Source organism: Acanthochromis polyacanthus, chromosome 2 (assembly GCF_021347895.1).
Source record: "Acanthochromis polyacanthus isolate Apoly-LR-REF ecotype Palm Island chromosome 2, KAUST_Apoly_ChrSc, whole genome shotgun sequence".
NCBI classification, from domain to species: domain Eukaryota; kingdom Metazoa; phylum Chordata; class Actinopteri; family Pomacentridae; genus Acanthochromis; species Acanthochromis polyacanthus.
This window is the reverse complement of record NC_067114.1, coordinates 46062257-46080323: the sequence shown is the minus strand read 5'-3', so window position 1 is coordinate 46080323 and position 18067 is coordinate 46062257. Positions and strand designations below refer to the sequence as shown.

General features: G+C 31.0%; 1 protein-coding gene across 2 annotated transcripts in view; it reads left to right on the top strand.

The window, feature by feature from the left end:
• The window catches only part of tspan4a (tetraspanin 4a), a 206174-nt gene extending 191909 nt beyond the window's left edge, over nt 1-14265 (top strand). For both annotated transcript variants that reach the window (XM_051960604.1, XM_051960600.1), the window contains 2 exons: nt 10686-10769; nt 13816-14265. In XM_051960604.1, the coding sequence (XP_051816564.1) occupies nt 10686-10769; nt 13816-13884 (153 nt within the window). In that variant the 3' untranslated portion in view covers nt 13885-14265. The remainder of the gene's footprint in view (nt 1-10685; nt 10770-13815) is intronic.
• Nucleotides 14266-18067: the final 3802 nt, after the last annotated feature.

Sequence of the window (18067 nt, the reverse complement as noted above, 5' to 3'; positions counted from 1 at the left end):
GCTGTAATTCTTCCTTCAGCCATTAAAAGATCTTGTAATGAATTTTACTAGTAAAGGACTCATAAATACAGACCGTCTGTAGTAATGTTGAAGAAGTTTTTGAATCATTTTGGAAGGTTGATTCTCTTTGGACACAATATGAGTTATTTTAAAGAAGTATTCAGTAATTTTGGAACATTTTTTTAGAGAAACTATACATGTTTCCACAAATAATTCAGCAGTATGGATTTACCACATCCAGCAGGAGTCTTTAGAAAAAGACGGTAAAACATTTTAAAAAGACGGTAAACATTTCAAAAAGATGGTAAAACATTTTAAAAAGACGGTAAAACATTTTAAAAAGATGGTAAAACATTTTAAAAAGACGGTAAACATTTCAAAAAGATGGTAAAACATTTTAAAAAGACGGTAAAACGTTTTAAAAAGATGGTAAAACATTTTAAAAAGACGGTAAACATTTCAAAAAGACGGTAAAACATTTTAAAAAGATGGTAAAACATTTTAAAAAGGCGGTAAAACATTTTAAAAAGACGGTAAAACATTTTAAAAAGAAGGTAAACATTTCAAAAAGACGGTAAAACATTTTAAAAAGAAGGTAAACATTTCAAAAAGACGGTAAAACATTTTAAAAAGACAGTAAAATATTTTAAAAAGAAGGTAAACATTTCAAAAAGACGGTAAAACATTTTAAAAAGATGGTAAAACATTTTAAAAAGGCGGTAAAACATTTTAAAAAGACGGTAAAACATTTTAAAAAGATGGTAAAACATTTTACAAAGATGGTAAAACATTTTAAAAAGACAGTAAAACCTTTTTAAAACACGGTAAAACATTTAAAAAGATGGTAAAACATTTTAAAAAGACAGTAAAACCTTTTTAAAACACGTTAAAACATTTAAAAAGATGGTAAAACATTTTACAAAGATGGTAAACATTTCAAAAAAACAGTAAAACATTTTAAAAAGATGACAAAACATTTTAAAAAGATGGTAAAACATTTTAAAAAGACGGTAAAACATTTCAAAAAGACAGTAAAACATTTTAAAAAGACAGTAAAACCTTTTTAAAACACGGTAAAACATTTAAAAAGATGGTAAACATTTTAAAATGACGGTAAAACATTTTAAAAAGACAGTGAAGTGTTTTTTTTAAACAGTAAAACATTAAAAAACAACACTAAGACACGGCAAATTCTTTATAAAAAGTGAAACATTACAAAAAGATGTTTAAAATACAGTAAAACGTTTTAAAAGACAGTAAAGTGGAAAAAAACCAAAAACGGCAAAAATTTAAAGAGACAGTAAAATATTTTAAATAATCAACACACTTTTTAAAAAATATTGTTTTGTTTCTAAAAAGACAAACATTGCAAACATATGTTTAAAAAACAATATTATTTTAAAAAACAGTAAAAAAAATTAAAGAGAGTAAGATGTCAAAAAATTCAAAAAATAAAAAAGACTAAAACATTTTTAAAAACAATAAAATGTTAAAAAAGACAGTAAAATAAAAAAATACAGCAAAAATAAAAACAGTTCATCTTTATTTAAAAAGACAGTCAACATGTAAAAAAACAAAACAAAATGTTTTTAAAAAATAGTAAAACATTACAAACAACCACAAAACATTTTTAGAAAAGCAGTAAAACATTTTAAGACAGTAAAATGTCTAAAATCACAGCAAAAAATAACATAATAAAACATTTGTAAAAGCCAGTTAAGTGTTTTGAAAAAGACAGTACAACATAAAAAAGAAAGTAAAATGTTTTGAAAAAGATAATAAAGCATTTTTAAAAAAAATGTAAAACAGTTTAAAAAAAAAAGCCAGTAAACCATTTTTAAAAAGACATTATAATACATAAACTAGATGTTTTACCAGAAATGCTTCAATAAAATATGTTTTCCACATCCAGCAGGGCTCTATTAGGTAGTTTTTTGTATAAAATTCCTGTTTAGTCGCTCCACTGCAGCTCAAACAGGAGATTAGAAGATAAAAAAAAGTCCATCCTCGTTTTGACCTCAGATAGACTTTTTATTTAGTCCCTCTGTGTGTGCTTTAGGAGGAGGAGGAATGATTATTTTAATACTAAATGCTAATTGTGAGCCCAGTTTCTCCACATTTTGGGGCGTAAATGATTAATAAGGACAAACATGTTTGCAATCGGTCCAGCTCTGCAGTTTAATCCTCGGATTGTTTTTGCTGCTTTCATGTCAACAGAAAAACTGCAGATAATCACATTAAACGGCAGATTTTCTTCATGTCGGCTTCATTCTCTGCAGCGGTCGATCGGGTCAAAGCCTGATTGTGTTTTTGGTGCTTTACTAGTTTAAATAAACACAACTTCACACAGTTCCTGTCGACTCAAAACGATCAGAATCTGAAAGTAGAACTTTCTGATTTTACAGCTGCTGCCATTCAAAGTCAAGTAGAAAAATATAAGCATGAAAAATAAAAATGTAAGCATAAAATAAAAGAATACAACCATAAAAATATGACCATTAAATATGAAAATGTAAAGATTAAAGATATATGCATAAACTCTAAAAATAGAAGCATAGAAATATAAAAATACAAATCTAAGCAAAAATATATGTAAAAAAATATATAAAAATAGAAGCACAAAATATAATATAAGCACGAATATACAAGCATAGCAAGCTAAAATATGAGCATAAATTATAAAACATAACTAGAAAAATATACAAAATAGAAGCATAAAAACATGGGTAAAAACTGAAAAAGCATTAGAATATAAGCATAAAATATAAGCTAAAAGATTTTTTAAAAATATAAACATAAAATACAAAAAAGTGCAAAAAAACTATAATAATAGAAGCAAAAAAATGTAAGCATAACAAACTAAAATATGACCATAAAATATAAAAACTAAGCAGAAAATCTAAATATAAGCATAAAACATGACTGAAAACAGAATAAAATCATTACTAGAGTATAAAAAATAAGCATGAAATACAACCTAAAATATAATAATAAAATCATCAAAATTTAAGCTTAAAATATAAATAATCTAAGCATAATATCAGAGCATAAAATATAAAAATATCGGCCTAAAATATAAATATTCAAGCATAAAAATCTAAGCATAACAAACTAAAATATAAGCATATAATATGAGCATAAAATATAAAAAATAATCAGAAAACTATGAGAAATATAAGCATAAAAGCATGGGTATTAACTGAATTAAATAAATGTTTGAATATTAGCATACAAATATAAAATATGAGCACCTGGATGGATGTAAAACTGATCTGGTGTCAGCTTTTATCAGAATTCAGATGTTTTTCCCTCTAAAATGTCGTCTGTTGGTCATTTAAAGTACTTTTCCTCTACATTTATTTTGCTGTTTTCTCCTCCTGAGGGGAATATTTGCTCTTTAGCTGCTAAATGCTCGACTGTGTTCACGGTTACAGACGCTAACCGAAGCAGACGGCGGTAAAAATGAGGCGAGACTCTGAACCGATCTGAGCTTTAACCTCCCCTCACTCTGGTTTAAAGCTGTAACACGGTTTGATCGTATGAAATATTGATCGGAGCTGCTTTAGGATCAGATTAGCAGCAGGTTCACTGAAGTTTAGTGAACAGAAAACAGCAAAAAGCAGCTCAGATGAAGCCGTCTGACAAATAAAACTGAAATGCTCTCCAGTTTTCTGTCATTTTGTGTCTCATTTTTGTCTAATTTTTGTCATTTTTTCTCATTTTGTTTTATTTATTGTTCTTGTCTTATTTTTGTTCCATTTTTGTCATTCTGTATCTAATTTTTGTCTCATTTGTCATTTTGTGTCTCATTTTTGTCATTTTTTCTCACTTGAGTCTCATTTAGTAATTTTTTGTCTCATTTTTGTTATTTTTTTGTCTCATTTTCATCTCATTATTGTCCCTTCTTTTCATTTTGTGTCTCCATTTATTGGTTTTGTGTCTCATTTTTCTCTCATTATTTGCCTAATTTTTGTCACTTTGTCTTATTTTTGTCTTTTTTGTCTAATTTTTATCGTTTTGTGTCTCATTTTTGTTTTGTCTTATTTTTGTCATTTTGTATCTCATTTGTCATTTTTTGTCTCATTTTTGTCTTATTTTGTCTTTTTTGTTTCTTTTTTTATCGTTTTATGTCTCTTTTTGTCATTTTGTGTCTCATTTGTCATTTTTTGTCTCATTTTTGTCTTATTTTGTCCTTTTTGTTTCTTTTTTTATCGTTTTGTGTCTCTTTTTTGTCATTTTGTGTCTCATTTGTCAATTTCTATCTCATTTGTCATTTATTGTCTCATTTTTGTAATTGTTGTCATTTTGTGTCTCATTTTTATCGCTTTGTGTCTCACTTTTTTCATTTTGTGTCATTTTTGCTATTTTGTGTCTCATTTTTGTTGCTTTTTGTCTCATTTTTTATAATTTTGTCTTTCATTTTTGTTATTTTTGTCTTATTTTTTGTCATTTTTTTGTCCCATTTTTATCATTTTTGTCTCATTTTTGTCATTTTGTATCCTTTTTTTCTCGTGATTTTTTTGTCTCACTTGCATTTTTTGCCTTATTTTTATCGTTTAGTGTACTTTAAGGGCCTGTAACTCTGGAAACGTTCACAGTCTGAAGCTGAAATCCAGCAGCAGCTCTACTGATGTTTTGTTGCACATAAAACGATGAAACTATTTCAGACCGTGTGATAAATAAAACTGAAATTCTGGCCTCCTGCGTGACTCTCTGTATCGATCCAGAGCAGAAATATTTGCTCTGAGGCAGAAAAAAGAACATTTTTTGGTGTTTGGAGCAGCAGTGAGATGCAGAGCAGATTTTAGATTGTGACACCTGGATGGATGGAAAACTGAGTTTGATTTGACTGTGATTGATTTGTCTTGTTTGAGTTGTGTCTCTCTCATTTTTTGTCCTTTTTTATCGCATTTTATTTGTTTTTTGTCTCCTTTCTGTTGATTTGAGTCTCATTTGTGTCGTTTTGTCTCATTTGTGTCGTTTTGTGTCTAATTTTTGTAATTTTTGTCTCATCTTTGTATGTTTTGTCCCATTTTTGTCATTCTGTATCTCTTCTGTGTCTAATTTTTGTCATTATTTGTGTCTCGCTTTTGTCATTTTGTGTCTGGCTTTGGTCATTTTTGTCTCACTTTTGTTATTTGTGTCTCATTTTTGGGTTTTTTTGTCTCCTCTTTATCAATTTTTGTCTCATTTTTGTCATTTTCACATCTCTGAAAGCTTTGTCTTTTTCCTGTTGTTCTGAGTCTCATTTGTGTCGTTTTGTCTCATTTTGGAACAAAAACAGATTTATTCTTCAGACTTTAATCACCTGGATGGATGTAAAACTGATTTTTGTTTGACTGTTTGTTGTTTAGTGTCTTTTTTTTGTCTTGTTTGAGTCGTTTATCTCATGTTTTTGTCATTTTGTGTCTTGCTTTTATCATTTTTTGCCGTATTTTTGTCATTGTGTGTCTCATTTTTATCATTTTGTGTCTCATTTTTGTCATTTTTTTGTCTTGCTTTTTGCCTTTTTGTGAGCTTCCAAGGCCTGTGAGTGGAAACGTTCGCAGTCTGAAGGTGAAATCCAGCAGCAGCTCTGCTGATGTTTACATAAAACAATAAAAGCCATTTCAGATGCAGCCGTGTGATAAATAAAACTGGAATTCTGGCCTCCTGCGTGACTCTCTGTATCGATCCAGAGCAGAAATATTTGCTCTGAGGCAGAAAAACGAACATGTTTTGGTGTTTGGAGCAGCAGTGAGATGCAGAGCAGCTTGTGTTTGGTTTTTCTGGCTCTGACTCAGCTTCTTGATGCACGAGGAGATTTAAAAAAGCAGAAAAAAGCAGCAGCAGCACAATCAGGAAGCGCGTCTGCAGGAATGAATAATTTAATTAGAACAGCGGCGGGCCTGTTATGATAGCGCTTCTTCCTCTTTACTACAGCGTGTCAGACTTCTCCGACATCATCAGACACACACATATCTTTAAAACGGAGACCCTGGAGGCGAATATCTCCGCCATCACTTCTAATGTCAGCTTTCAAGTGCTCCTGGAAAGCCACTCTCCCGCTTTGATAATTCATTTCCGTTTCATTACTGGCGTATGCTGCTGACCCTGCAGGGCATTTCTGGTCCTTCTATTAGGAATAATTACCTTTCTGTTCTCCTGGCGGGCTTTTACCGTTTCTAAATAGATTGTGGAACGCACTAGAGGTGCAGAAAGTGACAAAAAACTGCATCCGAGCAGCGTTGGACATGAAAAATTCAGCCGTCCTTGTGTCTGAACGACGCTCTGCTGCTGTTCTCACATTAAAGCTGTTTGTAGCTGAGGGGAGGCGAGGACACGGAGATATGGGATGGCTTTTTGGAAAGTTTTCAGAGAATTTCAGGTCAGAGGAGATGGAGGACGTCGCCGAGAGGCTTCGTTTTTATCACAGGAGGAAAAGACCTGCAGCAAATTCAGCCTCATGTCCTCCAGCTCACCATAAACCTTTAAAATGGATGTTTTTCATAAGTTTTAACTGTAAAGTCCAGAACTATTAGCTGGTATTTAACAGGTTTTTTTTTTATCTGACTGGTTTAATTCTCAGTATTCACAGAAAAATCTATTAATTTATATTTTCACTCTGAAGAAATAAATGGCCAGAAGTGTTTTTAAAAAAAGGTAACTTGTTCATTTACAGCGTTTTTAAGCTTTTTAAATTAGAAAAATATGGTATATTACAAAAAAGAGGAAAAATTATGGTTATTTAGGGTTGAATAAGGGCTGTTTCTCCATGTTAACTCTGAAAATAATGTCGACATAAAAAATATCAGTGTTTTTTTAAACAGTAACTTTTTCTTTTAAAATATTTGACAGTAAAATGACACTGATTTACTGCATTTAAATCAACAAAAATATTATCTTACAGATATTTTACCATTGATGTACTCCACTGAGTCTAAATCATAGTTTTTCAGGACCCTTACTGAGAGACTTAACTTTTTTATATCTGTGTGTTGACTTTTACGGTTGATTTATTGTTATTTGTGTGTTTTTGTTGACTTTTACAGTTGATTTATTGTTGTTTGTGTGTTTTTGTTGACTTTTATAGTTGATTTATTGTTGTTTTTGTGTTGTTGTTGACTTTTATAGTTGATTTATTGTTGTTTGTGTGTTTTTGTTGACTTTTATAGTTGATTTATTGTTGTTTTTGTGTTGTTGACTTTTATAGTTGATTTATTGTTGTTTGTGTGTTTTTGTTGACTTTTATAGTTGATTTATTGTTGTTTGTGTGTTGTTGTTGACTTTTATAGTTGATTTATTGTTGTTTGTGTGTTGTTGTTGACTTTTATAGTTGATTTATTGTTGTTTTTGTGTTGTTGTTGACTTTTATAGTTGATTTATTGTTGTTTGTGTGTATTGGTTGACTTTTATAGTTGATTTATTGTTGTTTTTGTGTTGTTGTTGACTTTTATAGTTGATTTATTGTTGTTTTTGTGTTGTTGTTGACTTTTATAGTTGATTTATTGTTGTTTTTGTGTTGTTGACTTTTATAGTTGATTTATTGCTGTTTGTGTGTTTTTGTTGACTTTTATAGTTGATTTATTGTTGTTTGTGTGTTGTTGACTTAAGTGGTTGATTTGTTGCTGTTTGTGTGTTTTTGTTGACTTTTATAATTGATTTATTGTTGTTTTTGTGTTGTTGTTGACTTTTATAGTTGATTTATTGTTGTTTGTGTGTTTTTGTTGACTTTTATAGTTGATTTATTGTTGTTTGTGTGTTGTTGTTGACTTTTATAATTGATTTATTGTTGTTTTTGTGTTGTTGACTTTTATAGTTGATTTATTGCTGTTTGTGTGTTTTTGTTGACTTTTATAGTTGATTTATTGTTGTTTTTGTGTTTTTGACTTAAGTGGTTGATTTGTTGCTGTTTGTGTGTTTTTGTTGACTTTTATAATTGATTTATTGTTGTTTTTGTGTTGTTGTTGACTTTTATAGTTGATTTATTGTTGTTTGTGTGTTTTTGTTGACTTTTATAGTTGATTTATTGTTGTTTGTGTGTTGTTGTTGACTTTTATAATTGATTTATTGTTGTTTTTGTGTTGTTGACTTTTATAGTTGATTTATTGTTGTTTGTGTGTTTTTGTTGACTTTTATAGTTGATTTATTGTTGTTTGTGTGTTGTTGTTGACTTTTATAATTGATTTATTGTTGTTTTTGTGTTGTTGACTTTTATAGTTGATTTATTGCTGTTTGTGTGTTTTTGTTGACTTTTATAGTTGATTTATTGTTGTTTTTGTGTTTTTGTTGACTTTTATAGTTGATTTATTGTTGTTTGTGTGTTGTTGTTGACTTTTATAATTGATTTATTGTTGTTTTTGTGTTGTTGACTTTTATAGTTGATTTATTGCTGTTTGTGTGTTTTTGTTGACTTTTATAGTTGATTTATTGTTGTTTTTGTGTTGTTGACTTAAGTGGTTGATTTGTTGCTGTTTGTGTGTTTTTGTTGACTTTTATAATTGATTTATTGTTGTTTTTGTGTTGTTGTTGACTTTTATAGTTGATTTATTGTTGTTTGTGTGTTTTTGTTGACTTTTATAGTTGATTTATTGTTGTTTGTGTGTTGTTGTTGACTTTTATAATTGATTTATTGTTGTTTTTGTGTTGTTGACTTTTATAGTTGATTTATTGCTGTTTGTGTGTTTTTGTTGACTTTTATAGTTGATTTATTGTTGTTTTTGTGTTTTTGTTGACTTTTATAGTTGATTTATTGTTGTTTTTGTGTTGTTGTTGACTTTTATAGTAGATTTATTGCTGTTTGTGTGTTTTTGTTGACTTGTGTAGTTGATTTATTGTTGTTTGTGTGTTTTTGTTGACTTTTATAGTTGATTTATTGTTGTTTTTGTGTTGTTGACTTTTATAGTTGATTTATTGTTGTTTTTGTGTTGTTGTTGACTTTTATAGTTGATTTATTGTTGTTTTTGTGTTGTTGTTGACTTTTATAGTTGATTTATTGCTGTTTTTGTGTTTTTGTTGACTTGTGTAGTTGATTTATTGTTGTTTGTGTGTTTTTGTTGACTTTTATAGTTGATTTATTGTTGTTTTTGTGTTGTTGACTTTTATAGTTGATTTATTGTTGTTTGTGTGTTTTTGTTGACTTTTATAGTTGATTTATTGTTGTTTGTGTGTTGTTGTTGACTTTTATAGTTGATTTATTGTTGTTTTTGTGTTGTTGACTTTTATAGTTGATTTATTGCTGTTTGTGTGTTTTTGTTGACTTTTATAGTTGATTTATTGTTGTTTTTGTGTTTTTGTTGACTTTTATAGTTGATTTATTGTTGTTTTTGTGTTGTTGTTGACTTTTATAGTAGATTTATTGCTGTTTGTGTGTTTTTGTTGACTTGTGTAGTTGATTTATTGTTGTTTGTGTGTTTTTGTTGACTTTTATAGTTGATTTATTGTTGTTTTTGTGTTGTTGACTTTTATAGTTGATTTATTGTTGTTTTTGTGTTTTTGTTGACTTTTATAGTTGATTTATTGTTGTTTTTGTGTTGTTGTTGACTTTTATAGTTGATTTATTGCTGTTTTTGTGTTTTTGTTGACTTTTATAGTTGATTTATTGTTGTTTGTGTGTTGTTGTTGACTTTTATAGTTGATTTATTGTTGTTTTTGTGTTGTTGTTGACTTTTATAGTTGATTTATTGTTGTTTGTGTGTTGTTGTTGACTTTTATAGTTGATTTATTGTTGTTTTTGTGTTGTTGTTGACTTTTATAGTTGATTTATTGTTGTTTGTGTGTATTGTTTGACTTTTATAGTTGATTTATTGTTGTTTTTGTGTTGTTGTTGACTTTTATAGTTGATTTATTGTTGTTTTTGTGTTGTTGTTGACTTTTATAGTTGATTTATTGTTGTTTTTGTGTTGTTGACTTTTATAGTTGATTTATTGCTGTTTGTGTGTTTTTGTTGACTTTTATAGTTGATTTATTGTTGTTTGTGTGTTGTTGTTGACTTTTATAGTTGATTTATTGTTGTTTGTGTGTTGTTGTTGACTTTTATAGTTGATTTATTGTTGTTTTTGTGTTGTTGTTGACTTTTATAGTAGATTTATTGCTGTTTTTGTGTTGTTGTTGACTTTTATAGTTGATTTATTGCTGTTTTTGTTGACTTAAGTGGTTGATTTGTTGCTGTTTGTGTGTTTTTGTTGACTTTTATAGTTGATTTATTGTTGTTTTTGTGTTTTTGTTGACTTTTATAGTTGATTTATTGTTGTTTTTCTGTAGTTGTTGACTTTTATAGTAGATTTATTGCTGTTTGTGTGTTTTTGTTGACTTGTGTAGTTGATTTATTGCTGTTTGTGTGTTTTTGTTGACTTGTGTAGTTGATTTATTGCTGTTTGTGTGTTTTTGTTGACTTTTATAGTTGATTTATTGTTGTTTTGTGTTGTTGACTTTTATAGTTGATTTATTGTTGTTTTTGTGTTGTTGTTGACTTTTATAGTTGATTTATTGTTGTTTGTGTGTTTTTGTTGACTTTTATAGTTGATTTATTGTTGTTTGTGTGTTGTTGTTGAATTTTTAGATGATTTATTGTTGTTTGTGTGTTTTTGTTGACTTTTATAGTTGATTTATTGCTGTTTTTGTTGACTTGTGTAGTTGATTTGTTGCTGTTTGTGTGTTTTTGTTGACTTTTATAGTTGACTTGTTGTTGTTTGTGTGTTTTCCAGCCGTGCTACGAGCGGGTGAAGGACTGGCTGAATGAGAACCTGGTGGCTCTGTGGATCTTCGCTCTGTGCACGGCTCTCACTCAGGTGATTCTGACCTCATTAATTCCACATCCTCTCACTGCCAGGTAAATAAACGCAGTGAAATGAAGCCGTTTACATGAAGCTCTCTGCGCTTCCACTTCAAACCACACGGAGCGCTTCGACTCTCCATAAAATCTGCTTCTTCTGCTCCCAGCTGAGTGATCAGATTCAGGAATGTGCTGAAAACATCATGTGATGCTGCCGCCCTCATTTTCAGCCCAACGATGGATTCTCGCTGCTCCTTTTGAAATGAAAACCAGGAGGAAGATCTGATCGCAGCCAGATTCACCTCAGATATCTGTGGTTCACGTTATACAGGATGGAGAATTCTACAGTTTCTGAGCAGGAAAGGACGAAGTAAAGACTCCTGGTGGAACTTTGAGAACAAAAACAGCACTTTGTTCAGTTTACAGATTAAAAACCTCAATGATTAAATACGATTCAGTACACAAAGACTGTTGTGTCCTAGTGAATCCTAGATTGGAGGTCATTAACCACCACATTAGTCTCTGTCATGGTGGCCCTTTGCTAAATGCAGTTACAGACCAAAGATAATCAGCTGCTGACCGCTAAACTAAATTACCTAAATGTCCAGTCAAAGCACGTTTTGTGGAAGGACTAGAGATGGATTTTTGATCGTTTTCATAATTAATAACCAGCCTTGTTAATAAATCAATCAAATACACAGACATAAATGAGAACTGGTTCTCAAACATTTTTTACCTGCTTAAATATTGGTCAAATCAAAATAAAAATAAACTGGGGCCACTGGTCATTAACTGTCACTGAAATCTTTGTAATTTAAAAAAATCGAAATAAAAAAGTTTAAAAATCTGTAAAATGACAGAAATTGATTTTTAAAAAACAAGTAAAAGTAAAAACAAATATATAAATAAAAATGTTACAAATCTGTGAAATGACAGGAAATTATAAAAAAAATAAGAAAGAAAAAGAAAAAAGAAAAAATATTAATAAAAATGTTTTAAAAATCTTTGAAATGACAAGAAATTGTTAAAAAAATATTAAGCAAGAAAAAGAAAGGAAATATTATAAAATAAAAATGTTTAAAAAAACTGTGAAATTATGTAAAATTGATTTAAAAAATGAAATGAAATGAAATAATGAAGTAATCGAAACAAAAATATGTAAATAAAAATATTTAAAAATCCGTAAATTTATGATAAACTGATTTTTAATAATTGGAAAAGAAAAAAGGAAAAGAAACATCAAATTTCTTTCACCACATTTTGGTGAAACATCAAACTGCTGTTTATATTTTGCAGTAATGTATTCCAGTTTAGTGACTAAAACCCCAATAATAAACTAATAGCAGTAAATTAAATGTATTTTCTCTCTATTTCTGCTGTCTGTCCAGAATAAAAGCAGCGTTCTGTCCGTCTTAGTAAAACAGACCTTTAACAAATTGGCCTCCAGAGCGTAGAAACCTTAAAATGTCAGCTTGGTATTTAATGGAGTGTTTAAAAATCATTTCCTCGCTGCTTTAAGACTGAAAAGATGTTTTAAATCATGTTAATGGATTCTAATTCCAGCTTTTTCAACACTAGCTGAACTTTTGCTGCCCCTGAACCTCCTAATCCACACGTTTCTCTGGATCCTCCTTCCTTTCTGCTGCACATTTTCCCTCCAGAACCTTTCTTTTCGTTCGTCCCAGCAGACCTTCGGCTGCTTCTTGTGGGAAATCCTGATCAAACATTCCCCCGAAGGCTTCGACTCGTCGTCTTCTTCCCAAACCGAGGGAACAGGGAAACGTTTAGCCGATGTTTAGACGCTCTGAAGGTGTCGCCAGGCGTCTCGGTGTTTATTTAAACTCTGAATTTAAGGACAGATTTGGATTTACAACAACAGTTTTCTGCTCTCTGCTTCCTCTTCACCATGCTATAAACATCTAAAAGCCTTTTTCATTCTTCAAATATGTTTATTCCCTCCTAAGATGGAGAAAATCTCTGCTGGAGGGTTTTTTTTAGAAGCTGGAGGCTTTTCGGTGAGCTCCAAGCAGAACTTTCTGGGTGTGTGTTTTTTTTACTCCTGTCACATTTTTCTTCACTGGAATATAAAAGTTCTGCACCTTTATGGAAACGCAATGAAGGAAAGGAGTCAGAAATTAACTTTGTGAAATACATAACAGTTAGAATGCCACAAACACACAAAAAAAGTCATACAGGGGTGTCCAACATGCGGCAAAAATTAGTAAAACTATAAATTTAAAGTAATTTCTAGACCATGACAAGTTGTTTGGATAATAAAGTGAAATACTAGATTGTTCTTTTGTTGTTTTGTGTCTCATTTTTGTAATATTCTGTCAGGTTTTGCCGTTTTTGTCGTTTGTCTCATGTTTTTGTCGTTTTGTTTCTCATTTTTTGTCATTTTGTGTTTCGCTTTATTCATTGTTTTGTGTTTTTTTTGTCGCTTTGTAGCTTTTTTGTTGTTTTTTTTGTTTTGTTTTGTGTCATTTGTCTCATTTTTGTCATTGTGTCTGGTTTTTGTAATATTTTGTCTCATTTTGTCCCATTTTTTTTCCTTTTGTATGTCCTTTTTGTCTGGCTTGTGTTTTTGTCGTATTTTTGTTATTTTCTGTTGCTTTCTTTACTGATTGTATATCGTTGGTCTGTTATTTTTTGTTGTTTTGTTTCTCGTTTTGTCATTTTTTTGTCAAATTTTTGTCATTTGTCCATTTTTTGTCACTTTGTAACTTTTTCTCTTTTTTGTTTTGTTTCGTGTCGTTTGTCTCATTTTGCCATTTTATTTCTCCCTTTTGTCATTTTTTGTCCATTTTTTGTCGCTTTGTACCTAGCTTGTCTGATTTTTTTGTCTTTTTTTGTTTTATTTCGTGTCGTTTGTCTCATTTATTGTCCTTTTCCATTTCCTTTTTGTCTTGCTTTTGTTTTTTGTCCTAGTTTGTCGTTTTTTGTTTTACTTTATCAGTCATTTTTTGTCTCATTTTTGTCGCTTTGTATCTCGTTTGTCTAATTTTTTGTCTTTTATTTCCTTTAGAGGTCATGTGATAACCTCAGACGTGTTTCTTCCACAGATCCTGGGTCTGGTCTTCTCCATGACGATGTTCTGTCAGGCGGTGAAAGTGGAAACCTTCTACGCTTAGCGCCGACCTTCACTGGGATCAGGACTGACACAGATTCCTCCTTCACAGACTCTTTGGATCACGTTTTTCCTGCTAACCAGCAGCAGCAGCAGCACGGTGTCGGCTCGGTGTACTTCCTGGGTTCCTTTGGTTTGCTCTGTGTTTTAAACGCTAATTTTTTCTGTGATACATTTTTCTCAGCCAGTATTATGAACATGTATAAACAAAAGAAGAAGAAGAAAAGCCTCAGTGTAACCTCCCCCACCTTTTTTAATATGTGTTTTAAATTATTTTACCGTTTGTACGTGTTGATCAAAAGGAGAGCTCCAGAAACGTGCACTGTGTGAAGTGCTGCAAGTGCATGACTCTGCCATGAAGTGTATTAAATGTTCGGCTCGACTACTCCGCCGTCCTGTCGTCACTTTAACACAGAAATCCATTATTATCGTCATTATTTACTGTTAGTTTACAGCTTTTATCTGCTTACAAAAGAAAATAAATTCAAAAATACAGTTAATAGCCAGAAAAATTACAGAAAAAGTAAAAATCAACATGCAAATCCTTTAAAGATAAGTATTTTCATTGTATGTAAATAAAGAAAATGTCTACAGATATTGCCCTTTATTTGAATTAAAATTCTGTAAATTATGTATATGAAGTGGGCTGCACACTGGGGTAGTGGTTAGCACTGTAGCCTTGCAGCAAGAAGATCCCCAGTTCAAATCCCAACCTGGGATCTTTCTGCATGGAGTTTGCATGTTCTCCCTGTGCATGCGTGGGTTTTCTCCGGGTACTCCGGCTTCCTCCCACAGTCCAAAAACATGCTGAGGTTAATTGGTTACTCTAAATTGTCCGTAGGTGTGAATGTGAGTGTGATTGTGTGTCTGTATATGTAGCCCTGTGACAGACTGGTGACCTGTCCAGGGTGTCCCCTGCCTTCACCCGAGTCAGCTGGGATAGACTCCAGCACCCCCCATGACCCTAGTGAGGATAAAGCGGTGTATAGAGGATGGATGGATGTACATGAAGCGTGGCGACCCTCCACCTGGACACCAGGTGAGTCTGTTCAGGAGCTGAGGCTCATCAGCTGATAGATCAGGTGGTCCAGACGGCATGAAGCCTCCCTCATTTCACCATCTGGATCTCTGACAGCAGCTGCTTCCTTCAGCTCCAGCAGCCTGGTTCTGGTTTGTATAGTCTGGTTCTGGTTTGGTTGGAGCTCTTCAGTGCACCTTGTTTACTTGGTTTGTACTTTTTTTTAGTTGCCACCTTCTTGTCTTCTTGTTTTTGTTGCAGCTTCAGAGCTGAGTTGGAACACAGGAGATAAAATTTACATTTTTTAAACATCATTTTTATTCTTTTTTAGTGTTTTAAGGATTTTCAATGTATACAAAATAAAATGCATAAATAACTTTTAAAATACAGATAACGAGTAAAATCACAGAATTTTTTTTACATTTAAATCCTTTTTATTTCATTTCATTTTACAGATTTTATCTATTTAGTAAAATTATGATAAATTCAACAGACTGACAAAAAATAAAAACAGGACAAGCATTTAGATAACGTCCACATCAAAGAGTCTACAAATACAAATGGTTCTTCATTTGACCATAAATTTACAGTTTTAAATTGTTTTTGATGATTATTTGTTGTTATTTTTCCATTTTTTTACATTATTTGAAGATTACAGTGTTCCATCATAATTTAATGTATTTTTCTGTTTTTTGCTGGATTTTTAGTTTTATTATTTACATTTTACCATGTAATTTCAGTATTTTATTAGATTTAAATAGGCCAAAATACTATTTTATTTTACAGATGTTTGCTATTATTCAAAAGAAAAATTACATATATTAAAACTTGACAAATGGCTCATATTTGTTTTATTTTACAGATGTTGCCCTTGATAAAATCTGATATTATCAAAAATAATAGAATAAAACAATATATAGTAAAGTCAGAGGAAACAAAGGAATAATTTGAAAATGACTACAGTAAAACATAAAAATAGTCATTATTTATTTTAAAATGTGTGACCATAAAATTGCAGTTTTGCTACATTTAAAGTTAAAAATCTCATTATTCTACAGATATTTGCTGATATTTTTATTGTTCATAAAGTTTCTGAAGCTACACTTTTCCGCTGTTTGTTATATTTTCTTTTTTGTCGTCTTTTCAGTTTATTTTTTATTTATTTTTTTAACGCTGACGATGTTTTAATGCTTCCTGCTGCTTTATTTCCACCTGAACACTGAGATAAATAAATAAATCAAGCAGCTTTGGCAGGAAGCAGCAGGTAAAAGGACGGATTCGGTCCCTCTGCTGTGGTTATAATATTTTGCAGCTCCGTCTAATTAGGCGTTAATTAATCTGATGGAACCGAGCGTTGGATCTGCGGTTTATTTATGAGCCGGCAGGACAATAAAAGCTTCTGTCTGAGGAATTTAAATGAACGCTCCAGAATCTGGAGCCCGAGGCGGTTTCCAAACACAGACCGGAGGCTTCAAACCTCCTCTGGCCGTTCTGTGACTCCTCAGCTCCACTTTTTATTTCTTATTTTATTCCCGTCTAATCCCGGCTGAGAGCTCGCTAACTTTGATTAAACAGCCTCAGAGGAGGAAAACCTTTCAGAGCTGTTCCAGTCCTGCAGGTGCTCCGGCTCTCTTTGCATTTTTTAAAATTCTTTTTCTATTTCTTTCACCGCTGCTGCTTCTTTTTTTTCTGCTTTTAAACTTTGTGCACCTCAAATAGCAAAAGTCCCAAAGCAATCAGCTCTGTGGAAACGTTTTAAATTCAAGCCGAGTCCTGAAATCAGCCGCAGAAATTACAGCGAGGAGGTCGAGCTGGAGCAGAGCCTTTCTGTACGTTTACACATCACAGTTCCTGGAGTTTTAACACTTTAAGGCTCAGACGTGCATTATAACCTCTGTTCTCTATAAATATAGAAACACGTACTTTAGATTTGTTCACAAAAAGACCAGGGGCAGAGGGGAGAATTAGGAAATCCACTCATAAACCTGTTTCTACTGCAACAGACAACAGTCTAGAAGTGTTGTTAAAACAGCTACTAGCTCTAAAAAATACCAACGATAATAAAAAAAAATACATGTCAAATATAGAATAAAATAAGAAAAAAGGACGATCTGCCTAAAATTAACTAGAACCAGCTACTATTACAAACAAATATTAATATTAATAAAAATACATTTTCATACAATAAAATAACAAAAAATATAAGAGAAAAACCTACATAAAATTAACTAGAACCTGCTACTAGCACAATAAGAATAAAATAAAATAATTTACAAAAGCAATAAATTCACTAAAACATAAAAGCAGTTAGAAAAGAATCTTCAACAGAAAAAGAACCAAAAACACAATAAAAGAAAAAAAATCAGCACAAAATTGAATAAAACCAACTACTAGCACAAAAGAAAATAAAAACAAATACATTTTTAAAAGCGCTGAAAGTAAAATAAAATAAAACGATATTTACAAAAATAATATAAAATAAAAAGACAAGGGGAAAAAACATTAAATAACACAAAACAATCCACAAAAATAAATAAAATAAGCTACTATCACTAAAAATAAAATAAACAAAAAATAATAAAAGGCAATCTACATAAAATTAAATAAAACCAACCACTAGCACTGAACATAAAACTAAAATAAAATAATAAACTTACCAAAATAGAGTAAAATGTAGAACAAGGTAAAAAAAAAAAAGAAATACAAAATAATGCACAATAAACTAAATAAAAACCGGTTACTAGCACTAAAATAAAATAGAAAAGAATACTTTGAAAAAAATAAAAATGATATGAGAATTGAACAAATAATAATCCACATAAAGTTAAATTAAAACCAGTATTTTTTCAGATTCTTACATCACTAAAATAATCCTGTTTCTTCACCAACAGACCTTTCTGCTGTTGTTTCACTGCATCCAAAGATAAACTCTGAATATAAAGACGACTTAAACCGACACGTTTCTGTTTAAATCCTGCAGCTCTGAATGTTTCTGATCAGACTCTGCTCTCAGATCTCAGCAGGTTCTGGGTAGAATTCTGCAGTCAGTCTGACGAACAAATACAGCCAGAATCAACTTTCAGTCTCACATTTATTATTTATGGCAGATTTTCCTGCTAAACTGAGTCATTCAGCTCCAAATCTCAGCCTCAGATTCTCCAGAGCTGCT